At 40.7% G+C, this 26180-nt stretch overlaps 1 protein-coding gene across 4 annotated transcripts in view; it reads left to right on the top strand.

Annotated features, from left to right (window-relative positions):
• Nucleotides 1-517: 517 nt before the first annotated feature.
• focad (focadhesin) overlaps nt 518-26180 on the top strand; it is a 169904-nt gene continuing 144241 nt past the window's right edge. For 3 of the 4 annotated variants that reach the window (XM_047049347.1, XM_047049349.1, XM_047049350.1), the window contains exons 1-5: nt 518-598; nt 2297-2368; nt 8018-8080; nt 8257-8411; nt 23321-23419. In XM_047049347.1, the coding sequence (XP_046905303.1) occupies nt 2312-2368; nt 8018-8080; nt 8257-8411; nt 23321-23419 (374 nt within the window). In that variant the 5' untranslated portion in view covers nt 518-598; nt 2297-2311. Of the gene's footprint in view, nt 615-2296; nt 2369-8017; nt 8081-8256; nt 8412-23320; nt 23420-26180 lie in introns of all 4 variants that reach the window. The other variant, XM_047049348.1, reaches the window with a different exon arrangement.

Raw genomic sequence — 26180 nt, forward strand, 5'->3', positions numbered from 1 at the left:
GAATGCCATCCAATAATTAGTGCCAGTCCGACCTTAAGGATTGGTTTTGTTTATTACAGTCCTCCCATACTCACAGATATCGGATTGATTTCAGTCTACTGTCAAACCTGTGGATTTATTGTTTGCTATCAGGATGTGAAGGATTATTTAAGCAAATATGACAAGATTTGCTTCTCAACAACTTAACCAACCCCACCTTTAAACACATTGCCAGTTCAATTAAGCAATATCTTAATTTAACAAAACCTTTGTGCTATTTCAAATTCAGTTCAATAGGATGGAGGCCTAGTTGATGTAGGCTACAGTATGTGTTATTGTGTCAATATGTATTGGTTGAATACAATTTGAATGTAATTACCAGGCCATTAGGTAGTGTGACGCAAATTCCTTACTGTGATATTTTCGTTATTATTATGACAGTTTAATATGGTTAATTAGGGTTTGTGGAATGCCTTGATGGGATAAATTCAAATGACCACCACAACCCTCACAGCCGAAGCAGATTCCTTTACAATAACCCCCACAAGGTTTAAAGTATTGTGATCCATACCACTCGCCGTAGTTCCATAAGCGTTATTGTGCATTTTTGGAATTGGAGGTAAGCTACTTTAAAGGTTGCTAGCCTATTCAGATGTGTGTTTGCAGCGATATGCATGTAATGTAAACTTGTGGCTTACTAGTCAGTAGTTGTAATTGCGTTATGTGTTAATATTGGGATGATCGATCTCGTAGACAGTTAGCCTAACTAAAGTAGCTAATTGAATACTTCACACACAATGGCCAAGTACTAGCTACGAATGTTAATTCGCTACTGTACAGATAGTTAAGCACGTTTTCAACTACATATAGCGAGACAAGACTACCTTTTTTACTCACGATCATAATATTCCAGTTTGTGTAATATTTAGGTAGCTCTAGCTAACTGCGGAGATGCTTTACAACGTTAAACAGCCACAGGTTTTACACTAGATAGCCAGAGCTGTTAACTTAAAGCTTGACTCATTTAATTCTAAAGGAATTCAAGCAGGTCTCAGTTACTAGCCAGTTGGCCAGAAGTGGATTCTTAGTTAGTCACTGACTTCCTTGGAACTTGTTTAATTAACCATTCTATTTCTGCTAGTAGTGGTAGGACAAGTGGTCTTGTAATTTCTAAAGCATGAGAATAGTTATGTAAACAATGCAACATTGTGCACTACTCAGCCTAGTAGCATGAATGCATAGCTATACAGACTACACATTGTTTTGTTACAAGTTGAAAGGCTGTCTAGAATCCCCTGGAATAGGTTCAGTTTTTTAGGTATTTTTGTTTTTGTCACTATCAAGCCCCAGTAAGTTTGCCAAACTAGCTCAACACATCACCCCAAACAGCTAGAAAAAAATAATATTTTGGCACATAACGACAATTTCTTTAGCTATATGTTTAACTTCAATCATTGTTAATATCTCACCTTGAATGAGATTCCTACTTTTCGATTAAATTAACAAAGCATTTGCCAACCTTGTCCAATGCAAGGAATAGAAAACATCAATCATATCCTTATTTTACAAACTAAATGTTGTAAAATTGTTGTATGTATTTCTCAGCATTGAACATAGGTGTCTTACCTGCTTGCTTTGTCAGTTATGCAGCAATAGTGGGAGCAAACGATTAGGGTGCATTAGCTATTGTGTAGTGTTGCACATTGTTGGCTTGTCGGTTTATCAGATAGATAATAGAGTGGGGGAAAGGGTGGGCTTGTGTTGGGTAAACTTCATTGTCTCATACATTCTCTCTGTTCAGAGTAAAACCTGCACATAAGCCTAAACCAACAGACCCATACCGTCTATCACTTCACCGACCTGGCTAACAAATAACCGGTTGTCTGTATTTTGCCTCATTGAATCCTTAATTAGATTGCACAAGTCTCAATATAATTACTAGGCTGTGAGCCTCTTGAATGTTTGCAACTTGATAAAGACCTACTGGCCACATGTCAGAGCACTGATAAACCTGTAGGGATCTGTTTTCAAAGTAATTTGCCTATATATTCCAAATCAGTATGTAATATAAGTGAAAAGCACCATTACATTGCTGATGGCTTTAAGTGTTTGTAATTCTCTCAATTGCGTCAAATATGAACCAATATGCTTGTCTAGATGTTAATGCAAGAAAATACCAAAATGTCAAGGCAAATGGTATCTGTTTTGGTTGATGTACCTTTACTGTATGTTTTAATATCCTACCTGAAGGTGTATGTGTTTGATTTGTCCTTTGAGTATATGAATAAATAGACTATATGCTTGTCTTTATTCGCAGACTTTATCTGAGAAGATGAGTGATAGTTTGAAAAGAAGATTTGAGTTCCCCAGTCGTCTGATAAAGGCCCAGGTACAGTTATATTTCATATTCAGTCAAGTCTAAATCATAATTATACATACCAACCATACGCAGATTTGAGTTTTTGTGCAGATTTGAGTTTTTGTGCAGATTTGAGTTTTTGTGCAGATTTGTATTTCAAAATTCAACTTTTACACACATTAAGCAAAAATCCGATACGCTGGCTGGATGTAACATGATGTTATCTACTGTACACACTAGTTCTGGCTGTATTTTGTAAGAGTGTAAGATTAAATGTTACTGTAGTACGCGATCAGGCACAAACGCCACTAATAGTGTGCAATGCAGTTCACGATATCAATGAAACTACTTTTACACACATGATGCAAGAAATCCAATACGCTAGCTATATATCATTATATATTTTTTAAATTCAGAATGAAAGATTAAATGTTACAGTATGCCACCGGGCACTCAGGGTAACCAGTCGTGTACTGTACCTCCGACGGGGCTAGCTAGCTAGCACAGTTACATTTTGTTACGAGACAGAATTTAAAAGTACAAAAACCCCACCAGGAGCACCAACATCAACAACCCTGTGCCCATGCCTAATTTTTTTTGTTAACATCTGTACAAATACAGAGACGTATCAAACAAGGCTGGGTATGCAGCCACATAGACGATTAGTTTGTCCTCCATCTTGAAACTGAAAGCTAGAAATGTTTACCATGGTTGCTACGTTACGAGAAACCAACCAACCAATGTTACATACCCTATTCGGAGACCTTAAGGAACAATGTGAAATTCCCCAAAAACCCAGTCAATCACCCCTTTAACGGCGGAAGAATGACACATTTCAAACTGCTGAAAACCTGTATGTTGGAGGAATACAATACAAAAAAATGTGTTCTGAAGTTCATTTGTATGCGTCTTAAGCCTCTTAATTTAACCTCAATGCTACATCTATTTATATTAAACAAATGTGACGCAGATGGCTAGCGTCAATGCAGTGACTTATGTCATCTACTCACTCATTTAATAAAATGCTAAGATAATGACGGACCAACAGATTGTTGACATAGAAATACAGCCCTTACTGCAGGAAAAAACGTTCCTACCTCAAATTAAGTCAGTCTTCCTATTTATGCAACAGGCTTAAACTAGTCTAACTTGACAATTTAAGACTGTCTAAGGCTAAGACTAGTCTTAAACCAAATTTGATTACCATTGTCATAGGCTTCAGTAGGTTTTATGACACTTATACCATGGTCTGGGTGAATACTCGATTCTGATTGGCTGCGGGGGTTACCATTAGAATGTGTTAATATTCACGTATAAGTAGTTCCAGTAAAAGCTTGTTAACGGTTCTAAATTAATGTGCTAGCAACGTAGTATGAGCCTATGTCTAAATAAGTAACCATAGCAACAGTGATGCAGTCAAAGCCAGCAAATGTGGACTTCTTGTTGACCTCGACCTACGGTCTCGGTTAACAAATGTTTTAACAAATCTCTGCTTACAAAGGTATTGGTAGATCTGTCGAAAGTCCATATTTGTTTTTTTATATAATATAACAACACGTAGGAAAATCCCAAATCAAACACGACGAATCTGGAGCAGACGCCATGTTGTCAACTGCCAAGGCAACTGCTTGCTAAGTCCGTAAATCGTTTGCGAACCTCTGGAGAGGTCCGCAAACGGTTTTGCGGATTTCTTAGAACGTCTCTGGACATATAAGAACAGTGTTTTGGTCCAATTATAACACTAATATAAAAGAAACCTTTTTTACCACCTGAAGCAAAATCACTCGTTGGAACATGCAGAAAGTGTGAGTTTGCGCCAAGGTATAGATAAGTAAGCTATTGATAAAAAGCAAGGTTTTAAAAAGCTTAAGTTACTTGACCCCAGGTACGTGCTCCCTGGCCGCAAACATTTCTCTCACACCGCTCTGCCTAAACCTTATGCTGAGTGTAGGGAAAAAGTTGAGGAGGAGACTTATTTGGCTACTACTACAGATCTGTGGTTTATCGTTTAATTATCGTTATTGAATGTAAATATAAATATCAACATCGATAATTTTTTACCCATATCGCCCAGCCCTAGGTGAATACTCGATTCTGATTGGCTGCAGGGGTGTTCATTATCAGGTGATAATAGGTGTGTTTGACTTCATGCAGCGCCGGTGTTGCCTGCAGGGCCGGACTTACCATTGGGCTTGACTGGGCTACGGCCCATGGGCCCCGTCCTGTAGGGGGCCCCGCTCGTTTACGTGCAGCGGAGGACTGAGCTATTAGGCAGAAAGCTAGCAAACATTATGCTAGCAAGATTCATAGGCAATAACATTGTGTACGGTTGACAAACAGTAAATATAATTTGACAATATGTTTGACAAGAAGACTAGCTAATTAACAAGCCATGTCATTGTCCCCAAATCAATATGAAGATTTTCACGAACAAGGTATCTGCCATATACTAGTACTAGGCTACAGTACGGCCGCAGCATGTGTAGTGAGTTGCATAGCAACTGGATGGGAGATGATCGCATCCCAGTTTACATATTCTCCAAACAATAATTATAATTTGACAGTATGTTTAACATCAAGACTAGCCAGCTATCAAGCCATGTCATTGTCCCTCAATAATTTCGAACGGTTAACAGTTTTGCTGGAACTACTTGGCTGATTGGCTGCAGGGGTGTCCAATCAGAATCGAGTATTCGAGTATTCACCCGGAACCTGGTATAATCAGAGAATGTCTAATATAGGGACAACTGCCACTCTCGAGACACTTCCAGGTTCTGAACTGGTTGCAGTTCCACTCAAGTTCCATATAAGGGCGCTAACGGTCGAGTGCAGAATGAATGGACACAAAAATACACTCCGCTGGTTGTATGACCAGAGCTACTGCTTGACGGCAAGCTCTGGTTATTTTTCCATTTTTCTCTCAAGGCATCGACAACACAGCTGACAGGTTAGGCTCTCCCTGTCAATACATGCTAGAAAGAGTTTTGGCTTGCTAATGTTGCTGTTAATGTTGCTAGCTAATGCTCTGACATTCTGGTTGTGCTTTGGATGCCATCAAGCGGGATCTCGTAGTCAGTCCTTCACTAACCACAGCATTCGTTAGCAGAATGCTAGCTTCTTATGGGCAACAACGACTTATCCTGTAAGAAATAGAAAGGACACAAATACTCGTTCATTCAACTTTAGACCTGTAATCCATGTTGAACATGCAAAAACTACAATCAAATCTGATATTTCTCAACAACAATTGAACGAAAGTGACAAATGTAGCCGTTTAGCTCCAGATTCCCATTCATTTTGGTCTCAACCGCGCTCATTCCCAGTGAAACTCTGGTGGAACTGCAACAAAATTCGGTACAATGGGGCTTAATAGGGAGTGGCAAGGCTCTCCTTAAACAGGCTCTGGTATAATTCAGATTCTAAAACTGGTTGTTCCCATCCAGCATAACCTTACAGGTTTTCCTCATAACATTCTGCAACATTCCATATTACTGCGCATCGAATATTTCAAATGAAAAAAGACGGCAAAGGTGTCCATCTGGCTGTTGCGTGGCAACGATTTATGTAGGAACTATACTTTGTAGTGGCGGAAGAATTACTGTTTATTATTAAACCATTTTGTTTCTAATTTATTTTTATTTATGAAACCATAAAAAATATTTGTATTAACATTTGAGTCCCTTGAGTCCATGTTTTGCGCTGATTTTAGAACAAGTAAGGAGGTTTTCGGCACTCCGCTTCTCGTCGTGCCTAACAACTAGGGATGTCACGAGAACCGATACCTTTCGATGCTAAAATAACAAAACACCGACGATGCCCATTTTTTTGAAGCACCGTGAGCGCCGATGCCAGATGTTAGCATTGGTGCTGCGCCTCTTCTGGAACTGATGGGGGCAGTATTCAGGAGTGTTCCAGTCGACGTTTACATTCAGAAAACCAAAAAGGCAACTGCAGCTGCAGCGATCGCCCCACCTCGACTTGTTTACAACAAAGGCACAAAAAGTATTGTTTGGAAATAGCCTACTTTGCGTTTGAGGCAGATGACAGTGGCGTTATAATTAATCCGCAGAAGCCGCTATGCAGAAGATGCTACCGTGTTCTTCAGATCAAGGGAGGTAATACTTCCAATTTAGCTAAGCAACTGAAAGATCGTCATCTGGATTTGTTTAAAGAATTCAAGGTGAATTTGGTATTGTGACACCCTTACTAACAACTCCCCTTACCTGTTCTAAAATCAGCGCAAAACACGGCCTCTTGGGGCTTATTGCTTAATTAATTAAACATTTTAAATACACTTTAGCAATTAACATAATTTTGCTTTAGTTGTTTGTTCAGAATTGTGATCTCTATTTTATTCTTTATTTATCCAGAATCGTACAGCTCTAAATACAAATAGCTTGTGTATCATTTTCTATTCTACTCAAGTTCTATTCAAAGTCATGTAGGCCTATAGTTGGTTGGGCCCGAAAATTGACCCAAACCCAGGGGCCCCAACCGCCCTAAGTCCGGCCCTGGTTGCCTATAGCCGTCGGTCGGGGCCGCCATCGCTGCATAAAGTCGAATACACCTAATGTTCACCTACTAAGTAGTTCCAGCAAAACTGTCTATTCACCGTTCAAAATGATTGCGCTGGATACATAGTATGAGCCTGTACAAAGTGTCTGAAATAACTAACCTTAACAACAGGGACGCAGTCAAAGCCTCTGTTTACAATTTTGAAAGACTTTAACAAGCTAACATGTAATTATAACAATGAGTGACTTCAATATTTCTTTGAACCTATTTGGAAAATGTTACTTTTCTGAATTTACTGTGTCAGTGTCACATAACCGCTCATCTCACATTCCATTTGCTATTCACCTCGCGAGTCAATCCACTTCAGACAGGCTGCGGCCAAAACGACATGCCGATTATTTTGTACAACTTTGATGCGATCATCTCACATCCATTTGCTATTCAACTCGCTGCACAGGCTGCAAACATACTGTAGCCAAGTACTAGTATATGGCCGATACTCCTTTTGTGAAAATCTTGATATTGATTTGGGGACAATGACATGGCTGGTTAGCTAACTAGTCTTCTTGTCAAACATATTGTCAAATTATATTTACTGTTTGTCAACCTTACACAATGTTATTGCCTATGAATCTTGCTAGCCTAACGTTTGCTAGCTTTCCGCCTAATAGCTCAGGCAAAGGAAAGCCTGTGTTGGTTCTATGAGCTGAGCGGACTAGAAATATCAGAGTTGGCTAAGTTGAAAAACGTTAGCTTTCTATTGCAAAATGCATGAAAACATGAATTAATGTTTGTAAAAAATAAAATCTGTTCCGTGTTGGACAGTTCATGACTCCTCATCGTCCATTATTTATGATCATGTACACCTCGTCAGGCATGATTCTTATTTCATACATGTTGGAATTGCATTCAAAATCCGTACACATACAGTACATGACATATACTGTGCGTACATTACATTTGTATGGGTACAACAGTTAAGGCTAAAAGACTTGACTACTGTTAACTACTTAATTGTACAACCCCAATTTAGCATTGATCCCATGTTGTCACTGATATAATGTAGATAGTGAAGGCTATTTGGAAGAGTGCATAAAATATGTGTCTAGTTAGGCTCTGTGAAGCATCAATTGTATCATAGGATGCCACTGTACCTTTTTGCAGACTGTGAGAAGTCTTGTGGCTGCTGTACTTAAAGAGAAGACAATTACCCAATCCTGCTCTCTGGTGAGTGTGTTTCACATTTGTTTTGTCTTCTTTACTACCATGTGTCTCACTATGTTTCTTTGCAGGCCTAAGCCCACCTGTTAACATTTTGTCTGTGTACTGACGGTGTTCTCTGGCTTGTGTGGCAAAACCCAACTTTTTAGTCTGTGTATAACAGTGTTATAAATGTGTTTCAGGGTCCAGCTGCCGAGGCTTTGTGGGAACAGTGCTGTAGTGATTGCATTGTGGTGCGCTCAGACTGTTGCAACGCTTTGGTGCTTCTGGTGGAACAAGGCCAGGCTGACCTGCAGTATGTTCTGAACAGAATCCTAAACCTTTTACCATCTACCAGGTACTGAATACCAAAACAAATGCACAAACCCTGTTTTACACATTCACATAGCTGCATTGAGTTAAGTTATGTCAAAAACACCTTGACTTGGGGTAAATCGTTTGGCAAGCAGAAATGGTTTTTCAATGTTTCACCTAGGCAGTAGACCAAAACTTAGCCTCCCATTTATTTCCAATGGAAGTCCTGTGACATGCCCCGCCAGGCAGTGTGAGATACCTGGCAGCGCGAACAGGTAGAAGACAGGGTTCGCAAGAGAAGCAGACTCTATTCTATGTGTTTATTAGAGCATTTGTGACGAGCAATGTCAGTATGTTGCCAGTCAAAACGAACCAGCTAACATAACACAGCTGGCACAGTATATGCAAGGACGTAAATGCTCTTTCGAGCACCACACCGAGATGCTTGATTTTCTACTTGCCTAATACGGCTCAGAGCTGTCTAGTTATGCAAAACATCCTAACTAAATGGTCTAGTTACATTTACAATGGTCCAAACTATCTAATCATCGTAAAGTATTTAGTCCAAAACAATATATTACCTCCATAAAAAGCCACAATCTCTTCTTGCATCATTCTGACTTCGCCAACTGAATAGGGCAGTCAGTCACACACTCAGTCATCGCTCATCACAGGAGTTCTCTTCAGAATATTTACGATCAAAGATTTCCAAGATGGCCACTACACTCTGACGTTTCGATTGACAGCTCGTTTGACCCAATAGGAGCTTCCATGCCCCGGCCATAGCCTTCTAAAGCCAACCAGGTAGCTCCCAAAATCCGTGCGTCCTGCCCCCCCTGCTCCCCTCCCCTCCCACTCTTTCTAAGCTAACAACTCAAAAGTGGCTTTATCTGGCTCTCAAATGAGCTTGTTAGCATTATAGCTAACGAAATTCTGCAGATGCTAATAGCCAACATTATTGGTAACTCTGGAGCCTTTAAAATAAGAGTCCAGGCACAAAAGGCCTGACGAATCAGTGAAATCAGTGAAGAATCAGTGTTCTTTGTGCGTCAATCCTGGTGAGTCAGATAAAGCACTCAAATGTGTTCATGTTTCAGTTTTTGTGTTTCAGCAATACTAATGGGGGATTTAGCTATAATATATGATAGTTCTAAGTACCACCATTCATTAGAGATAACAATTATGATAATACCTTTTTATCCTAAGTATTTGACCTTGGTTACCAAGGGTCCTTTTGAAGTCTCAACAAGGCCTTTTTAGAACTCTTAGGAAAACGTGTCGAATGTGAATATATTATGGTATTATATTTTACTTGAATTGGGTAAGGCTTCATGCTGTGGTCCAATGTTGTCTTCCAGCTAATACCTACCACCTCTAGGCCTCTTCAGGCATGTGTTTTCAAAACAAAATCCAGGCGAAAATATAAACTTTCACTTTCCTTGTGTTCAAGCTTCTATTACTCAACACCGGTAGGACTTACGGGGGTCCTGACAACAGGGGAAATAACTTCAGTGTAGGGCTGTTCACAGAGTAAACGCAAAGACGTGACTGACTTCGAACACACAGCCACAGCTGTGCTCACTCAATGAGATTTATTCATTAACACTCCAATGACATTACAGGTACACACCCACATTAACAATCACAGGTGTCAGTATTCAACCAATAAACGAAACAAAACAGAAACATAATACAAGTTGAGAGCACACTTGTTAACACCCCCACTTGCTCTCACATTGTCAATATATGCAACATCATCTTCCAAAAAATAAATGCAGCAAACTTATTTAACTTATTCTTGGTTGCAGGCTTTGTCAATATATCTGCTATCATCTCATTAGTTCGACAATACTCCAACATAACTGTGCCATTATTTACAGTAGACCTAATAAAATAATACTTGATGTCCATATGTTTGCATCTTTGCCTGCTTACGGGATTTTTTGCTAAGGCTATTGTACCTTGGTTATCTTCATATACCCTAGGTGGTGAGTACTGACACTTATCAAGATTCTCCAACAGCTGTTTAAGATAGAGACACTCTTGGATGGTAGTGGCTAGGGCTATATACTCTGCTTCACAAGTAGACAGTGCGACAGTGGGCTGTTTCTCATTACATTTTTTGTAATACAGCTCTTTGTCAATTGTACCTCTAAGATACCTCAGTACATGTTTAACTGTGGCCCATTGCTCAACAGTTGGCTCTGTGAAATACTGTGCCAGTTTGCTTACCACAAAACTTATATCAGGCCTAGTACAGACGTTCAGATAGATGAGGCTTCCCACTGCCTCTCTATATTTTTTCGCATCAGCCATCTTTTCGGCACCATCAGTATAGTCTAATTTTTGTTCACAGGGCGTCGATCTAGGTTTGCAATCCTGCATTTTAAATCTGTCCAAAATGTTCCCCACATATTTTGTTTGTGACATTCTCACACAGTTGTCACTCTGGTTAAAATCAATTCCTAGAAAATGCTTTAGTTTGCCTAAGTCCTTCATTTTAAATCTTTCTGTAAGCATGTCCTTCACATCTCTGAGAACATTTTTATCACTTGCAGCAATCAACAAATCATCAACCCATATTACAAGTATCACTTTTGCATGTTCTGTTTCCCATGTGTAAACACAGTTGTCTGCTTGATTCTGCTCAAAATGGTTTTTGGTTAGGTACTCATGTAGCATCTTTTTCCAGTTTCGGCCCGATTGTTTTAGCCCATACAATGATCTCTCCAACTTACAGACCAATTTTTTACTTGTGCCAGATTCCACCTCATAGCCCTCTGGCTGTTCCATGTAAATTTTATGATCTATTGGTGCGTTCAGGTAGGCAGTTTTAACATCCATTTGGTGCAGAATCAGGTTTTCTTGCGCTGCTTTTTGTATGACCACGCGGATACTCGTCAAGTTAGCCGTAGGGGAAAATGTCTCCTCATAATCCACACCTCTCATCTGACTGTATCCTTTTGCCACATAACGTGCTTTGCACTTTTCAGATCCATCCATGTTATTCTTGATTGCATAAACCCATCTACCCCCCACTGCTTTCTTACCCTCGGGCAAGCTACTTAGGGTAAATGTGTTATTTTCCCCAAGTGACTGCATCTCCTCATCCATTGCAGCAACCCATTCTTTTGCTTTGTCTGAGGTTACAGCTCCTGTGAAAGTTACAGGTATGCTACATGTCACTCTATAACAGTAATCTATGTAAATCTGTGCCTGATCAGTTTCCTCATTAGATGCCCGTTGAGAAGCACATTCATGGAAATAGGCTGGCCTCCTCCTTACTCTAGAAGGGTACCTTGTAGGCTCAGGCATAGCTTCCACTGTCTGGGTCTGAGGACTGCTAGTCAGTTCCTCCTCTTTGACTGGGACCTGGTCGCTTACTGGACTTGCATTCCCATTCTGCCTAGTCCTATTGGCCCTCGGCTTCAGATCATCACCACCATCATCATCCACAATGCTGGTCTGAGTCTGTTGCTCAACACAGGTCTTAGAAACAAACTTGACTAACCTGTGCTTTTGCACTTTCCTGCTCTCAGGGAAATAGATAATGTATGCTGGACTGCTTTTGTCATAACCGATAAAAACACCCTTTTCACTTGGATCTAGCTTTCTTTTATCTTGTCTATAAGCAAAACACTCTGAACCAAACTTTTGCATCCTGGATAGATTGGGCCGTCTCCCCGTTAACATCTCAACTGGTGTCTGTTTGGTGCGATTGTTGAAACACCTGTTGCTGGTTATGGCTGCTGTCTGCACTGCGTAAGGCCACAAACCCTTAGGTAACCCACTCTCTATCAGTATGCACCGTGCCATGTCAAAAAGTGTACGCCAATTTCGCTCGGCTGTACCATTTTGATGGGAAGAATATGGTGCAGAAGTCTCGTGTCTAATACCATTCCTGACCAACAGAGTTTTGTAATGCTTTCCTGTAAACTCAGTGCCATTATCAGATCTAATACGTTGAATTTTACCATAAGGGGCCGTGTCTGCAAGAAACCTATCTGTTGCTTGCAGTGTGTCGCTTTTACTCTAAAGGGCATGTACAAACACTCCGTCCGTCATCTGCCGCTTGTCCGGGGATCGGGTCGCGGGGGCAGCGACCTAAGTAGGGAGGCCCAGACTTCCCTCCCCCCGGCCACTTCCGCCAGCTCTTCCTGGGGGACCCCGAGGCGTTCCCAGGCCAGCCGAGAGACATAGTCCCTCCAGCGTGTCCTGGGTCTTCCCCGGGGCCTCTTCCCAGTGGGACGTGCCCGGAACACCTCACCAGGGAGGCGTCCAGGAGGCATCCTAATCAGATGCCCGAGCCACCTCAGATGGATGTACAAACACTGCACTGGAAAAATCATCAGTAAATGACACAACATATTTGTACCGCTCTCTGGACTCTGTATGAATTGGACCTGCCAAATCTGTGTGCACTAGCTCTAGAGGTCTTTTAGCCCTTGCATCAGGCTTTCTGTTTCTAGTTTGCGTAAACTTGCCTTGGGTGCACACTTCACAAGATGGAGATTTGTGTCTTGGACCCTCAATTTTCATGCCATCAACAACACCTTCCAACCTCTACACATCGTCAAATGTCGCTGCACTGGCGGGACTCGCAGCCCTTTGTCGCGCCTGCACCGTCATTACATTGTCCTCAGCGGTTGGGGCACGCATCTTTTCGATGTCATCGTAACTTCTAAGCTTTGTTTTGAATTCGGCAAACCTCATTGTCTCATCAGATTGCGTTACATGGATGGAGAAAGGTTTAAAAGACTCAGGAAGCCCCTTCAGAACCATAGCGACAAGCAGCCCGTCACTCAGTCTCTCCAGCATTTCGTAATGCCGTGATAGCGGTTTCCGCACGAATAACATACTCTGTCATACTCTCGCTGCTTGACTTTTGAAGCGAGGTCAGCATGGTATACAGGCTTATTACTCTTGGCGTTCCTTTACCTGCATACTAGTCTCTCAGAATCTTTAGCGCTGCGCGCCCATCATCGGCTGCCTCTCGCATTACTAGCGATAAACTCTTCCAAGAATTGAATCAATTCAGCATACGCCTCAGCATTTGAGGCCGCTTCCTCTTCTGTCTCCACACCCATGGGCTCCGTAGTAATAATCCCTTTCAGCCCTTGCAGCCGGAGGTGGCCCAAAAACTTAGTTTCCCTGAGTTCCCAATTCTTTTCATCCCCGTCAAACACAAGCCTCGACCAGCGACCGCTAGATTCTCCTGATCTTCTAGTGTTACTCATGGTGCTATACTTCAGCACGCTACGCGGTGTATCTCGACTTACTCTGGGCCCATAACCTGTTCACAGAGTAAACGCAACAACGTTACTGACTTCGAACACACAGCCACAGCTGCGCTCACTCAATTAGATTTATTCATTAACACTCCAATGACATTACAGGTACACACCCACATTAACAATCACAGGTGTCAGTATTCCACCAATAAACAAAACAAAACAGAAACATAATACAAGTTGAGAGCACACTTGTTAACAACGAATCGGGCTGCAACAACGAATCGATTAAATCGATTAAAATCGATTATTAAAAGCGTTGGCAACGAATTTCATTATCGATTCATTGTGTCGCGCGACTATTACACCACTCAGTAAGTCGCAGAGATGTTTGAGTATTTAAATAAAGGTTTAGTTGAGCACGGAGGTAGAGGAAAGACCATCGGAGAGACGTTGTTGAGTAACGTTGTTCTGAAACACATGGCGGAGAAATCAGTACGACCTAAATCATGTGGGATGTGGGAGCATTTCACACTAAATACGTCGAAAAGGTGTGTTAATTGACCAGGGTGAAGTTAGTTTCATATTTGACATTCATCTCAAATTCGGAAGACGTTACTTTGCAGCGTCGTGCTAGGGACCGGGTAAAAACTACCCATACCATTTTGAAAAATTTAGACTTTTATAATATTTTTATGAATATAAAACCTCAGACAGACACCAGAGTATCTTAACAATATCTGGTATACTTCCACAACCTTTACTTTTTCAATTAAGTTTCAAATAAAATGATAGAAAATCACTGATCTTTGAAAATAGCTTAATCCTCGCAAATCTTAAAGGTCACATGACATGAAAACTTAAATTTAGGTTATTTAACATGAATATAAGTTCCCCTAGCCTGCCTTTGGTCCCCCAGTGGCAAACATTTTCAATAGGTGTAAACTAAGTCCTGGATGTTCTCCTCTGCCTTGGAGAAAATGAAGGCTCAAACGCTCCGTTTGAAAATCTGCTCCTTTTGACGTCACAAGGAGCCTCTGCACATATTTTTGCTGGAAATGCGCTGACACAACCTCAAAGTTTTGCATGTCTGCCCCAAACATTTCAGCCACCACTGTTTCCTTAACTTGAGCCAATACAAAGTTGGCCTTTGCTGACCGTCTGAAATTAAATTCTGGATCAGTAGCCTACTCCTTGGTCCAGCTACAAACCTCGGACAAGTAAGTCAACTAAGGCTATATCATTTTGTTGCTTGCGATAGGGTTACCTAGCTTGCCACCCTTAGAATCTGGCTGTAACATTAGCTCTACAGCCATCAGCTGAGGTACTGTCGCTAATGTAAAGGTAGATAGCATAAAGTATGTGTGTGAATACACATTCTGTAACGCAGTGTTGTACGCTTCGTTGTTATGTGGATAACGTTCTGCTGTTCGTGTTATGGCGAGCGCGATATCCGCCTTCCCCACATTGAAATGACTGAGTGTGCAGCTCTGCAAACCAGGGTTATCAGATGAGAATGGGCAAATTCGAGGCATCTTACAGCAACAGGTCTACGAGCCATTGCGATACATCCACTGTAAACATTAGCGCATGGTGCCGCCTCTCCTCCTCATTTAGCATTTAAAGCTACAGACACAGAAACAGCGCGTTCTGATGAAAGCTCATTGTGGGACTACTCGTGGTGGCTATAATTCTGCACCAAGGCTGAATTTCAGGAAAGGGACTTCAGATACAGTATTAGGGGACCACTAATTCCTATATAAAAGCATCCAAAAACAGCATGTCATGTGACCTTTAACTTTTTTCAAATTTGTGTCAAAAAATCATACATATACACCAGATTATTTTAATAAAGTCTGGCCTACACCCTTTCAATTTTCATTTTTTTTTTAAACAAAACTCAAATAAATTGCTCCTCTCTGAAAATAACATAAAATCCACGCTAATATTAATAACTTTTTCAAAATTGTGTGCCTGTTTGTGCACATTCTGAAGATGTTTTGCACTGTGAATTTGCACTGTCAGTTCTGTTTTTGAATAAAGGGTTGGGAATGAATGCTTTTTAGTTTTTTTATCCGATTCATCGATTAATCGAAAAAAGAATCGACAGATTAATCGATCACTGAAATAATCGTTAGTTGCAGCCCTACTTCAGTGTCACCGTTCGAAAGAGACCACAATCGTGCATGTACTCCAAATGGTTCAAGAACAGCTTTCAATTTACTTTGGGCATGTCCTTTTTAGGCGTTTTTTGGAATTGAACAGTATTGAGAAGAATCTCACGCTTTGAAAATCTCAAGCAAGATAAATACTGTCCAGCTTTAACAAATACCTGTGGCAAGGCACAGCTTGCGATGTTGAAAACATGAAAAAGGTTGTGACAGAGCACAGGACATTTTTTGCCATGGTGTTTTTCTCAGGCAGAAAGTGCTGGGGAGCACTTCATCCCTGTGCTTCTTCAGCTCTTGACCTATCCTAGACGAGCTACTAGTAGTTGCTTAACCAATATTTTGGTGTTTTCTTGGTTAATTTAAGCAATTAACTTATCAGCAGCAGCGTTTCCCACAGAATGTGATTTATATCTGTAGCAGTAGGCAGGGAATGTTGTAAAAGTTAGGGGGTCAGCCCAAGTCAATGTCCTAGTATCGGTTCGATGTGAGTGAATATACGAACTTCTAAAACTAATATTGTTTTTGCATTAATTTGAGCGCGAAATAGTTTGAGCTTTACGTTATATGAACATTACGTTGAACTCTATTAACTACAAATATTATTACATTTAACTGAAATATCAGTTTTGGACACATTTGTGCTGAGAATTTCGATTCCGATAGGCCTTCTAACCATTCGTTAAGTCTGGATTGATTCTCCTGCCGTCCTCTCTGAGGGAAAAAGCTGTTTGTCCCGCGCATTGATTCAGAGCCTGCATGGAGAGAAGGGGGCTATTCAAAGATGGGTCCGGTTGTAGTGAGAGAGAACGTGAGGCAAAAAGGGTCTGAGGGCATCGATGCTCTGCGCACAGCTCTATAATTAAATACTTTTTTTGCCATGCAAAAAAGGAAATACATTTGTGGCGGTAAATTTTTTACCATGGCTGGCCACCACAAATAAATCGATGTAAGGGAAACACTGATAAGACATTTTCAACTATGACTGTTGAGTGTCCAGCTAGCTAGCTTAGAAGGAGTGACATGCTGTTTATCAATACACAGTTTCCATACGGTTTTTCTTGCAAACTCGTTTGACATCATCTTTCATGGCCCAAAAACTGTTCCAATCCAAAGAACGCAAGGCCATCGAGGCCAAAGGCCAACGCGAATGCATCTGATATCCCAGAAGAAATGGCTAATTTGTAAATGTACTCTGACGTATTTGGCGTTATTGACTTCAGTGCAGTGTTAGTGAAGGTTAGCTAGCTAAGTTAGAACGGGCTACATAAAATGTAATTACCAGTTTTTATTTGTAGTTCATTTTTCAAATATTGTATGAATCATATTAATTTGTTAGGGTTGGAACGGTACACAGAAATAGATTTTTCCTCTTCTTCAATATTTCCAGCACAGGTTAACAATCCCACCATAACACTGATAACCATGATAATTTTTGTCACAAACCATTTTATCTCCAATTGAGATCCCTTAAAAATATGTCTGCCATACCATAACCATAAGAGCTACCAATATCGGTCATGGCACACAAGGAAAATGTTTCTGGCTTAACACAAGAACAGTCAGAATTTATTGTAAAATTGTGAGGTGTGCTTGAGGCAGCTAGCCTGACGTTGTCATACTCATAATTCTAGTCAAAATATGGGTCTGAAAACTCTCCGTTGGGCTGTGACTACAGGGCGTGTTTCAACCGAACTCGTAAAACAAATGCCTCTTCGCTCAATTGGATAGACCTACAACCAATCAGAGCAACGTAATATGTTGTTTGTTGAAAACGAATTCAACCCAAGCGCTCTTTCGTGACGTTGATTACGTTGCTGTTGATCATCTGTCCATCATCGTATAAAGCCCGCCCTGGCTTTCATTGGTCCGTCCCGATTCTGGTTTTCTGTAGTTGTCCCCAATAAGAGACCCTCCAGACCCAACTTCCCGAACAAATGTTTTTGTGGGCGGGGAGAAGTTGGGCTGGCAGCTAGGCTATGCGGCAGCTGCAGCTGGGTACATTGTAATTGGGTGTGCATGCTTTGACAAGGCAGAACCTATATTCTCATATATTAGTAATTGTAATATATATTTAAAAGAAAAGGTGTTATTGTTTTCCCTTTTGTTAATCCGTGCTTTGTTTAGATTTTTGCACACGGCACAAGCACAATTGTCTACCGAACTACAAAGTCTGCCATAGCCTTATTAGCTTATTAGGCAGAATGGCAAAGAAATCTGTGGTATGGCAGCATTTAATTTACAGTACATTTACAAAGTACCGGGTGACTCAAAAAACGTTGAATGCAAACTCTGCCAACAACAATTTATTATTCATAGTTCGACGTTGAATATGATGTAGCCTACCACCTGAAAACCATAAGTTGGCCTACTTCGCTCATGCTAACATGCGTTGGGGTTGGAAAACGAATATGCCTATTTTAAGAATCACATCCAAATCGAATGACATTATCTCCTCCGGCCAAGACAATCTTTCTCTGTTACACCGTTCCCCACTCGGCTTCTACGTAAGTTCACATGCTGCACTTTTTCAGGCAGTGAATAGCGCGCTGATTTGCATGGTAAACATACAATATTTTTTATTTGTTTTACATTGGTTATTATTTATTATCTATTACAATCAGGCATTTTGTATCATATCGACATTCGGTAACAACAGGACTGGAGACATGAGGCTTATTATTAGTAATAGCTTATTTTATAGCGGCTGAATCTGGAATGTCCAGCAGCTATGTTGAGTCAGATCAGGAAAACGTTTGTACGTTTATGTTTGTCGAGTTGTCAATATCCCATCTTACGTATGTATTTCTTTCATATCATCTCTTAAAACAGTGTGGTAAAACATCACACAAAATGGTTTGATGAAAAACATTGTGACATTTATAGAAAAAAAATTAAGTTTTAGATTTCGATTAGTCTATTTTCAGAAGTACTAGTCAAGTTTTGGTCAACCAAAGAAAATCTTAGTCGGGGACAGCCCTATATTTTACGTTATGTTGCATGATTTTGGTTTAATTAGTTTTTGTGGCGAAAAGTGAAGCTACGGTGGTTAACTAGCTAGCCACAGTCACAAATGTCACTAACGTAACTAACCTCACTAACCCTCGTATGATTACCTATAGTAGAACATTAATTTCTGGGAGATACCTGAAACGGTTAGACAGCTGCAGAAATGCCACAGGCAAAAGCCAGGGTGACAACATGTAGCTAGCTATGTTTCCAGGCTGTGATATAAACACCCTGTCCCCGACGCAACGGTAGTCTACTTAGCTTCGCTGTACAACTTACCTACTGGTCTAGGGTCAGGTTTGAAGCTAGAGCTCGGAGCAAAACGGCTTCTCTCCAGCCCAGTTGAGCAAAAGGGTACATCAGGAGGACAAATGTTCTGCTCTCAATTTTATCTCCAAGTTCCAAACGTCAACAAAAGCTAAACTTAACTATTTGCTCATTTAATATTGTGATAAAAACCTAAATTATGAAATGTAATGTACAATACGATATACACTGATATCATTAGTAACCTACATCTAGTCTGCTTTCGTAAACAGTCAATTTCTGATATTTCACTGAAGCGTTACCATCATTAGCCTCTTGTTACGGTCGTCGGTCGTCTAGGGGGAAATATGACGGCTAAAACAGAGGCTAAACTACACAGCGGCGGGCCCCCACAGGTAGAAAGGGAAAAGGAGAAGACTGGAACACTCACCCCAGCCATGCAGACTCCCACCCTGAGCTCCAGGACAGCCCAAGCCGCCGTTCCTACTCGGCGAACAGCTCGTTCGCGGTTGGTAGTATTCCGATTTTAGGTTTTCGGTACATTAAGCACGGCGGGTGCAGCAGCAGAACGGATCAGCCGGAGTGGGGAACTGAAAACCCAGAGGGACAACCGATCGCCTTGATCGCAACGTTCTCTCACAACATCACTCTGAAGGTTCCCCCCCATTCTTTCCGCCATCCGGGAATGTAAAAACAATAAACTCCTCCCCTTAATTACCTGGGCCCCAATCAGGACACCGTTCCACTCCCCTTTCCAATCACCACCATGTGTAAGGCCGCCGTGCCACTAAAGTGTTATATTTAAAAGTAACTTTCAGAAAGGACAATAAACCTCCCTCTCACCCTGCCACTAGGCGTGCACGTAACACTCTGTTGGACGACACATACAACAGCGGTCTGTGTTACACTGTTTTCAATCATTAAAAGAATAAACATGCCTAACAAATGTTCGTTTTAGGATTTATTATGACATTACATCACAACATGTCAAACCCCCTAGCGATTAGTACCCAGGGTTTCCCGCAGCACTTTGCAGCTAAGGTGGCCGCCTGAGCAACACACGCCTGCCGCCTTAACATCGTCGTAAAAAAAAAAAGAAGAATTATGAGCGATATTCGTCCTGTTACTCTGTCCTGTTTTCTCCACTTCATTTCAAACCGTGACCAACGCCAGTCTCCCTTCTCTGCAGAACAAATAAAAAAATTTAAAACAAGCACGCCCCCCCCAAAGAGTTAGCTACCTGAAATGGTAAATGCCACAGGCAAAAGCCAGGATGATGACATGTAGCTTTCTCTGTTTCCAGGCTGTGATATAAACACCCTCTCACACACATAATAGGATTTATTATGACATTGGATTACAAGTATGAATTGTTGGTGAAATTATCATTATATACCTGTTGATTTAAAACCAGTGTAGCTCACTGTAACACTATAACGGGTAAGATTACAGAATTCCACCGCTGTTTAGGAAGCCAAATGGTGACAGTACATTTTCGGCACTCCCCTTACCAAAAGTCCCTAGATTCGTTTTTCAATTAGTGAAACAATCTGTCACTCAAATTAGGGACAACCCCTGTGGGATTTACAACTTTTAGAATCAGCTTCAAACATAGTTATACGGCTCTCTATGCCAGGGCTCCAGACTAACTTTTTTTACTAGGAGCACAGTAGCCCCTGACTGAAATGTTTTGGAGCGCAAGCAGAATATTTAGGGGCACACCTTATATTGACCTGCAATGCATTTATTAATGTAACTAGAGAGGGTACAATTCAGTGGCAATTTTAGACCCTTTTTAGGAGTGCTCAAGCACCCCTAAATTTATTCTCAGCACCCCTAAAAATTATACATTTTAAATAGATAGTTTATTATCATTTGATGCTGGTAGTTCATGAAGAACGGGACATCCTTAGTTTTTTCATTCAATATTTTGCATAATAATACATAAATGTATCAATTGTTATCCAGTGAAATTAGGGATTTATATTAGCAAGGGGGGTTTACGTTTAGCACTTTTGCAAGGCACTGTATTCACGTCACATTCTCATTGGGGGTTGAGCACCCCTAAAGGTCTGATCCTAGAATCGCACCTGGGACAATTTCTGGGGAAATTGTGGGGTGTGCCTGTGTCGGTTGCAGATGGGTCCGTTTTTTTTACTGTCATTTTTACAACTGATATACAGCGACGCACCATATAAGCTTGAGTTTAAATACATTATTTAATGTGACATTACGTACTGTACATGCAAGTCTTAGCTAAATGACTTAAATGTATGATGCACTTTTCGATTAGTCCTCCGACACTACAACACAATACTTGCTGAGTATAACAGCGCAACAGCTCAAACACAGGCAGGGATGGAGTAGCAACGCTAGTGCTAAATAAGTATTTAGCTGCTAGGCTCCATGACGCCGGGTAAAAAGGGCTTGTGAAACTGCTCATCAAAAGAACGAAGGGGAACCCATTTGTCTGGCAGATTAAGACGTTCGTAGGAACCTAGTGAAAAATAGCCTAAACTTTCCAAGACTTTTAGCTAGGTTTATAGGTACCTAGCGAAAAATAGCCTCAACTTTCCTAGACTTTTAGCTACGGTACTAATGCAGAAGGAACACTGATATCGTTGTCATACTAGAACGTCGTATCTGTATCGTTGCTAAGATGTGCTGACATTGTGCACACTCAATGAATTCAAAATTTGTCGGTCGCACATGCGCGCATTGTCTAAAAAAACCATTTGGTCGCAGTCTGGAGCCCTGCTCTATGCATTGTGCTTCCAAAGCGTTATCATAAATTATCAAACTCATGAGCCAGGATACTGAGCGCACTTGCTCCTTTATTGAAGTCACAGTTAACATGAACATGATGAATCGGAGTAAAACTACAAAGAAAATTCACAAAATCAAACTCAATCAACTTCTATAAACAACAGCTAATTTAAAACTAGCAGTTACAAAATATGCCACCCGTGGAGTATGTTGCAGTACAGCATTAGCATATTGATAGCCAAAACACAAAAACATTCATTCATACAAATTTGGAATTAGCCCAAAACATCAAAATCAACAGATAAACATTCACAGAATACAACACCTACAGTCATTGCTTTCTGATCACAGACCAGTCCTTCTTTTGACATGAAACACTAGACTGCCACACGTTTCAAAGCCGTAGAATTTTTACGTTAATTCAAGTTGGATGCCAGTTTCATTGTGTTGTTGTGATGTCAAAATAAGTCACAATTAGAGCTTGACCGATTTATTGGCGGCCATATTATTGGCCAATATTAGGCATTTTCCAAACTCGACGATAAATCAATATTAAATATATATATATGTTTATATATATATATATTTTTTTTTTTACGGACGAAACACCCATCAAGCATGTTATGAGTTTGCGTTGCATAGTTTGTCCACCAGAGGACACTCTACAATGTCCCTGTTGGCAACACGTGTTTAGAACGTCACAAACCCTACAACCAGCTGATCCAGCCAGAGTCGGGCAGAGTGTTTGGGAAATCTGTTTATGTTTTTTGTAAGCTTTTCCGACACTTTTGAAATGGTCGCCGACAAAAAAATGTTTTTGCTCAGGCTGCTGCATTTATACTTCGGCGAACAGTCACCTGTGCTCAACATTTGCGTGACACTCAACGTACTGATGTAGGCGGGCGACGTCAACTGAATTATTTTACCGTTACATTGTTAACGCTTTGTCGGTGATCGATAGGAGAACATGGCTGTAGCAAATTTCCACTACTGTCAAGCCAATAGTTGCCAATGACATCTAGTCAATCTGTTTTAAACAGTGTTGTGTAGACACAATAGATGTATTTTTATTTTTATTTCAAATCCCCATCTTAATTGTTTCGGTGAGTGCTGTTGCCGTGTTCACTCATTGTAAACCAACCAATCAGCACGCAGCTGATCTATATATTCATGAGCATACCATAAAAGGAGAAAACCGAGCGTTTTTCACAGGATGTATCAGGGGGCATACAACATCACCTGGGCCCTTTTCAGCCCAACCAATGTTACATACCCTATTCGGAGTCCTTAAGGAATAGTGTGAAATAACCCAGTCAATGACCACTTTAAAGAAAACCGTGCTATAGAGAACATCTTGATGACTCTGGTCACACTGTCTCCACAAAGGGTGTGTCAATTTTTTATTTTGATGTACTTTCCTGACTAACTAAAACAAAATATGTGATTGTAGACCATTTCTGGTAGCTTTAAGTTGTCTAGAGTGACTTTTGTTTTTTTCCTTTTGTGACTAGGAATGGACGCGGGTTAATAAAGGTGATTGGGAGGCTACTTCAAATGCAAGCAGACAAACGAGACAGGGAGGTCCCCTTCACGTGCCCCTACAACATAAGGTAAGTTTCCCTGTTGTGCCTTCTCTGAAATTGTATCCTTTTTTTTTCTCCATATAATACACTCAAGCTGTAGACTGAATTCAAACAGTATGGCAAGTAGACCACAAGTTGAATTGGAAAAATTGTAAAATACACTTCCTCAGGCTTTCCTCAGTCCTTCCTTTGTAGGTCGTGTTCACACTTGTAGTTCAGTTCTCTTGGTCGGACCAAAAAGAAAATGATACATTTAGTCCTGGTTCATTCAGTGTTCACACTGGCATTATTACCACCAAACCAAAAAAAGGCATATGGATACGGTCGCGACCTGATTGGAATGCTTTTAAACCTATGACTGAACATTTATCACTGAACACAATATTTGTTTTTCAGTGTATTTAAACTACTACTACTGTATAACTTTAAATATGGTTGTCGGACGACTTGGACCAAATGTTAATAAGGACGCTTTAATGGATTGCATTTTTTTTTACATCCTATTATTGGTCAATTTAGACATTGTTGGTTCATGTTGCGTTCACAAATCAATCGAACTGCACCAGAGTTTGTGTAGAAGCGGACCGAGACCTATTTTTAAAGGGGTCTCTGTCCACTCGTTTGGTGCCCACCAGGGTTCGGATGACAGCGTTCACACTTGTTCAAATGAACCACACTAACAGAGCAATTGCACCAGAGTTTATTTTTATCTTTTTAGTCCAGCACCGAAATCCTGGTCCACTCATTTGTCACATCCCGCATCAAGTACTGCCATGCCCTCCTCACCGGACTCCCCACCAAACTCATCAACAGACTGCAAATCATTCAGAACTCGGCCGCCCGGATCATCACCTGTACCAAATCATTGGACCACATTACTCCTGTAATCCTATAAAGCTCTCCACAATCTAGCCCCCACTTACCTCTGCGACCTCCTTCACGAATATACTCCCTCCCGCACCCTCCGCTCATCCTTTTCTGGACTGCTAACCATTCCCACATCACGCCTCAGTACCATGGGTGCCCGAGCATTCAGCTGCTCAGCACCCAGGCTCTGGAACTCCCTCCCCCCACACATAAGAAAAACAGACTCCATCACATCATTCAAGTCTCAACTCAAAACACGCCTGTTCAAACTGGCATACTCTATAACTGGACCCTGTGCACTTCACTTGTTTTTATGTTGATGTTCTGTTTTAATGTTGTTTCTATCTTTCATGCTTTTATCTTTTATCCTGTATTCTTTTATTGTAAGGTGACCTTGGGTGACTTGAAAGGCGCCTCCAAATAAAATGTATTATTATTATCTAACCAAGTTTGAACACAACATTAGCCCTAAACTATATTTTCTTAGTCTCATTCCTTATTTTTTGTTCTTCCTTTCTGCCTATCTTTCCATCCACCACACATAATCATAAGCGGAATCTCTTTTCCAATACTTTTGGAAATTCCAGGAGTTCGTCCTGGTGACATTGGCCTGTTTCAAGATCATATACTTGGAACATAACAAGACTACATACAGTGTGTATAAAACACACAAAATACAGTTGAAACAGAAGTTTACATACACTGTGCAAAAAGACACATTACACTTTTTTATCACTGTCTGAAGTTAAATCAGACTAAACCTCTCCTGTTTCAGGTCCGTTAGGATTACCAAAATTATTTAACTTGCTAAATGTCACAATAAGGAGAAAGAGAATATTTTAGAGAATTTTTCATTACTTTCTTCAAGGTCAAAAGTTTACATACAGTTCCTTAGTATTTAGTAGCATTGCCTTTGAACTGCATGACTTGGGTCAAACGTTTTGGGTATCCTTCCACTAGCTTCTTACAGTACTCTGCTGGAATTCTGGCCCATTCCTCCTGACAGAACTGGTGTAACTGAGTCAGGTTTGTTGGCCGCCTCGCTCGCACACGCCTTTTCAGATCTGCCCACACATTTTCGTAATAATTCCTTAGTTAATAATTCGTTACACAGTTAATTTGTTAATAATTTGTTACATTAAATATTAATCCTAAATGATTCACACCTTCACAAAATTAACAACAACTAATACATCATTTCTGCATTATGCATGTAGCCACGCTAGTGCTAAACTTAAGCAATAAGCCCCAAGAGGCCGTGGTTTACGCTGATTTTAGAACAGGTAAGGGTAGTTGTTAGGCACGACGCGAAGCGGAGTGCCGAAAACCCCCTTTCCTGTTCTAAAATCAGCGTAAACCATGGACTCGCGGGGCTTATTGCTTTTCTAAAACTGTTACTTCAAATATTTGATATGGTTTCATCAATAAAAACAATTAGAAACAAAATAGTTTAATAATAAATCGTCATTCTTCCGCTACTGCAAAGTATAGTTCCTACATAAATCGTTGCCACGCAACAGCCAGATGGACATCTTTGCCGTCTTTTTCAATTTGAAATATTCGATGCGCAGTAGTATGGAATGTTAAAGAATGTTATGAGGACAACCTTTGAGGTTATGCTGGATTTTATAACGGCATGGAACGCAATATAGCCAATCACAATCAAGGATGGGAACAACCAGTTTTAGAACTATTTATCTGGTCGGCTCCAGGACGCCGGGTAAGTAACTAGCTCCTGAGACTTCTCACCAAAAGAACGAAGGGGAACCTTCGATTAAGGTACCTAGCGAAAAGTAACCTCAACTTTCCTCAACATTTAGCTACGGCACTAATGCTGAAAGCTCACTGATATAGCTGTCGGTCTTACTAGAACGGCGTATGTATGCATTGTTGCTAACGTGTGCTGACGTGACTGTGCATA

The sequence above is a fragment of the Hypomesus transpacificus genome, chromosome 25, assembly GCF_021917145.1.
Source record: "Hypomesus transpacificus isolate Combined female chromosome 25, fHypTra1, whole genome shotgun sequence".
NCBI lineage: Eukaryota > Metazoa > Chordata > Actinopteri > Osmeriformes > Osmeridae > Hypomesus > Hypomesus transpacificus.